This window comes from Aphanomyces invadans (assembly GCF_000520115.1).
Source record: "Aphanomyces invadans strain NJM9701 unplaced genomic scaffold supercont1.201, whole genome shotgun sequence".
NCBI lineage: Eukaryota > Oomycota > Saprolegniomycetes > Saprolegniales > Verrucalvaceae > Aphanomyces > Aphanomyces invadans.
In genome coordinates, this window is record NW_008580346.1 from 2,489 (window position 1) to 5,572 (window position 3,084).

Below are 3,084 nucleotides of genomic sequence, written 5' to 3' on the forward strand. Positions count from 1 at the left end.
AACCCCGAAACCCCGAAACCCCGAAACCCCGAAACCCCGAAATCACAGAGCATCTGAGTAATATCAGAGCGATAGCAGGCAATTCCTCCACCTCAGACGGCGGCGTGTCTCGTGTATCTTTGCGGCCATGCAGTGCTGGCATGGCTTGGCCAGTTCGAACAAGATTTGTGGTGGAACTGTTTGTCGCCTACATCCACTTGGGTCGCAATCGACTGCACTGAGGCCGCTATCGTTCGCCGTCGTAGCCGTCCGTCATTCTCACACTTGCCTCATCGGACCCACTCAACATGGTAAAAGTTGCCATCCTTGCCGCCTTTGCCGCCACCACGGCCACCGCCAAGATTGCCTCCAGCGTCCACCGCCTCTTGGAGGTCGCCGATTCCGTCAACGTCGTGGTCGAGTTCAAAGACAGCAATACCCAAGCTCTTCGCACCGCTAACTTGGAGCTCAACTCGATCCAGGGACGCGGCCCCCGCATCGCCCACTTGCGCTCGCTCTTGGTCAAGTCTATGGAGTCGTCCCAGCAAGCGGCACTTGAGCTCTTGACATCGCAGCCCGAGGCGTTCTCCGTGCGAGCCGAGCAGTTCCACATCAGCAACTCGCTCTTCCTCTACGGCGTCAACCGCATCGTGCTGGACGAACTAGCCAAGCTTGACACGGTGGCCCGGTCGTCGCGCGCTTGCCCGTGCTCGAGCACGATGACGCGGTCGTGGACTTGTCCGTCGTCTCGGACAACTCGACCGAGGCGACTGTTTTCGCCAACGAGTGGGGCGTCGACCTCATCAGCGCGCCGACCGTGTGGGCGTCCGGCAACCGCGGCCAAGGTGTCGTCGTCGGTGTGCTGGATACCGGGGCAATTGCGACCCACGACGCGCTCAAGGCCAACTACCGATCCACGTACGGTTGGTTCGACCCCACCGACAAGTCGGCCACCCCGATCGACACGAACGGTCACGGCACGCACGTTGTCGGAACGGCGGTCGGTGCGAACGGGATCGGGGTCGCGCCGGGTGCCCAGTGGATCGCGTGCCGCGGGTGCACGACGAGTTCGTGTCCCGAGGCAGCGCTGACGGCGTGCGCCCAGTTCATGCTCTGTCCCACGGACGCCAAGGGCCTCAACCCCAAGTGCGAGTTGGCGCCGCATGTGATCAACAACAGTTGGGGCGGCGGGTCTGGCTCGACCTGGTTCCAGGCCAACGTGAACGCGTGGCGCGCTGCCGGCATCATTCCCGTCTTTGCCAACGGGAACTCCGGACCGAGCTGCAGGACGGCCAACTCGCCTGGTGACTACAAGAACGTGATTGGGGTCGGGGCTGTCGGGTCGGACGACAGACTGGCGAGCTTTAGCAGTCGCGGGCCGGCTCGAGATGGCACGCTCAAGCCCGACGTGTCGGCTCCCGGTTTCCAAGTCCGTTCCGCGTGGAGCACGGGTAATTCGGCGTACAGGACCATCTCGGGCACCTCCATGGCATCTCCCCACGTCACGGGGGCTGTCGCGCTCTACCTGAGTCGCAACAAGGGCGCGACGTACGCCGAGGTGTACCGTGCCTTCACCACGTCCACCGACACGAGTCGGTTGACACCCGAGAATAAAAACTGCGGCGGCGTCTCGGACGCTAGATACCCCAACAACAGCTACGGTCACGGTCGCATCAACGTGGCGCGCGCAATTGGTGGCGGTCCTACGCCGACTACGACCCGTCCAACCACTCGACGCCCGGTTCCCCGCGTCGTCAACAACGAGGCCGAGATTGCTGTGCTGGAACAAAACCTCGCCGAGCTCCGCGGCAACTAGGAGGTCGTCATGATTATATTTGTGGATTACAATGGTTGTCGTGTGCAAGCGTTGGTCGTCGTCACCTGTAGCGCTACAACTCGTCGGTGACCTTTCGGTCCCATGACGACGCCATCGACACAGACACACCTGCCAGTGGACTTGCTCTCCGTTTTTTGCCCTCGAGTAGTGGCTTCGACGCAAGCCCAACGTCCCAAAACTCACTGTGGAGAGCAGCACTATAAACTTTGGCCGACGATTCCTTTGTTCTCTGTAGTACTCTCGATCGAAGCCTGCATGCAAAATATTGTCGCCTAGATTATACAAGGCACTCTGTTAAAATACGTCTTGTCCGCTGTTGTCGGCTGCTCCCTGCTAATCCAGTTCTCTCTGGGTTGAACCTGGTGGATGAAGCGGGCGGGCTACCGCGTTGGCAATCCCCGGCCGCGCCTGCGGCACCATTTGCCCCAGGAACAGTCCCAGGTCACTTTATGTCACCTGCAGCTCGCTCGTTATTTCCGTCGATGATCTTGACGCACGTGGCATGAGATCCAATGTCCAAAATTTGTGGCTCCTACAACTGACGGCGGCAGTGCAACCAATGCAGCATGTCCAGTGTGTTTGTACGACAGCGAGGCCACTCCCGTCCGTCCGCAAAGGTTGCTCGATCTGCGTTCGCATGACAGTCGTGCATTCAACGCCCACACTCTACGACAGAGTCGCAACAGGAGCTGTGCTCCACTCTTTGGCACTTTAGGTTGACATCCTTCACTGCCATGGTGTTATGTTCATCTACGTCGTCGCCGCCTTCGGTTTCGTCATGTACGCCACGGACACCAGGACCAAAAACGTGCAGATGACGCCGATGGCAAAAAAAGTGCTCAGCACATCGAACAGCACGCCTGCACAACAAAGTCTCAGATCTACTGGCCATGGCCGTGGAAGTGAATGCACCGTAGGGTGGGTTCCCAGGACACGTGTTTCGGAAAGCCGGGACAGCGAAGAGGGCGGCGATGAAGATGACCGGGTTGTCCGGGGCTCGGCGCTTCCAGATCACAGCCATGCTAGTCGCCAATCGAACGAGACCGAGTGAGATCGGGGCGGTTTCGAGTGAGTGAGGGAATGGGGGGGTAGCGTACCATCCAATGTACCCGATCGCAAACGTGACGATCCAGATCCCGACAAACACGAGCAAAACATACATGTTGAACGTTCGTCGGACGGAAATAGCCAGCGATCTACATCAGGACGAGTTGAGAAGGATGGAAAGACATGACCAGCATGGGCCAAGAAGACGCACGCGGTACTGA

At 59.4% G+C, this 3,084-nt stretch overlaps 2 protein-coding genes across 2 annotated transcripts; one reads left to right on the forward strand and one right to left on the reverse strand.

The window, feature by feature from the left end:
• Positions 1-287: 287 nt before the first annotated feature.
• Positions 288-1,795, forward strand: H310_15164 (hypothetical protein; the record flags this gene model as incomplete). The annotated part of the gene is made up of 2 exons (XM_008883151.1): positions 288-659; positions 695-1,795. 2 exons carry the CDS (start codon positions 288-290, stop codon positions 1,793-1,795), a joined length of 1,473 nt encoding a protein of 490 aa, XP_008881373.1.
• A 771-nt stretch (positions 1,796-2,566) lies between these two features.
• On the reverse strand, positions 2,567-2,978 carry H310_15165 (hypothetical protein; the record flags this gene model as incomplete). Its single annotated transcript, XM_008883152.1, has 3 exons — positions 2,567-2,676; positions 2,729-2,838; positions 2,914-2,978. 3 exons carry the CDS (start codon positions 2,976-2,978, stop codon positions 2,567-2,569), a joined length of 285 nt encoding a protein of 94 aa, XP_008881374.1.
• Positions 2,979-3,084: the final 106 nt, after the last annotated feature.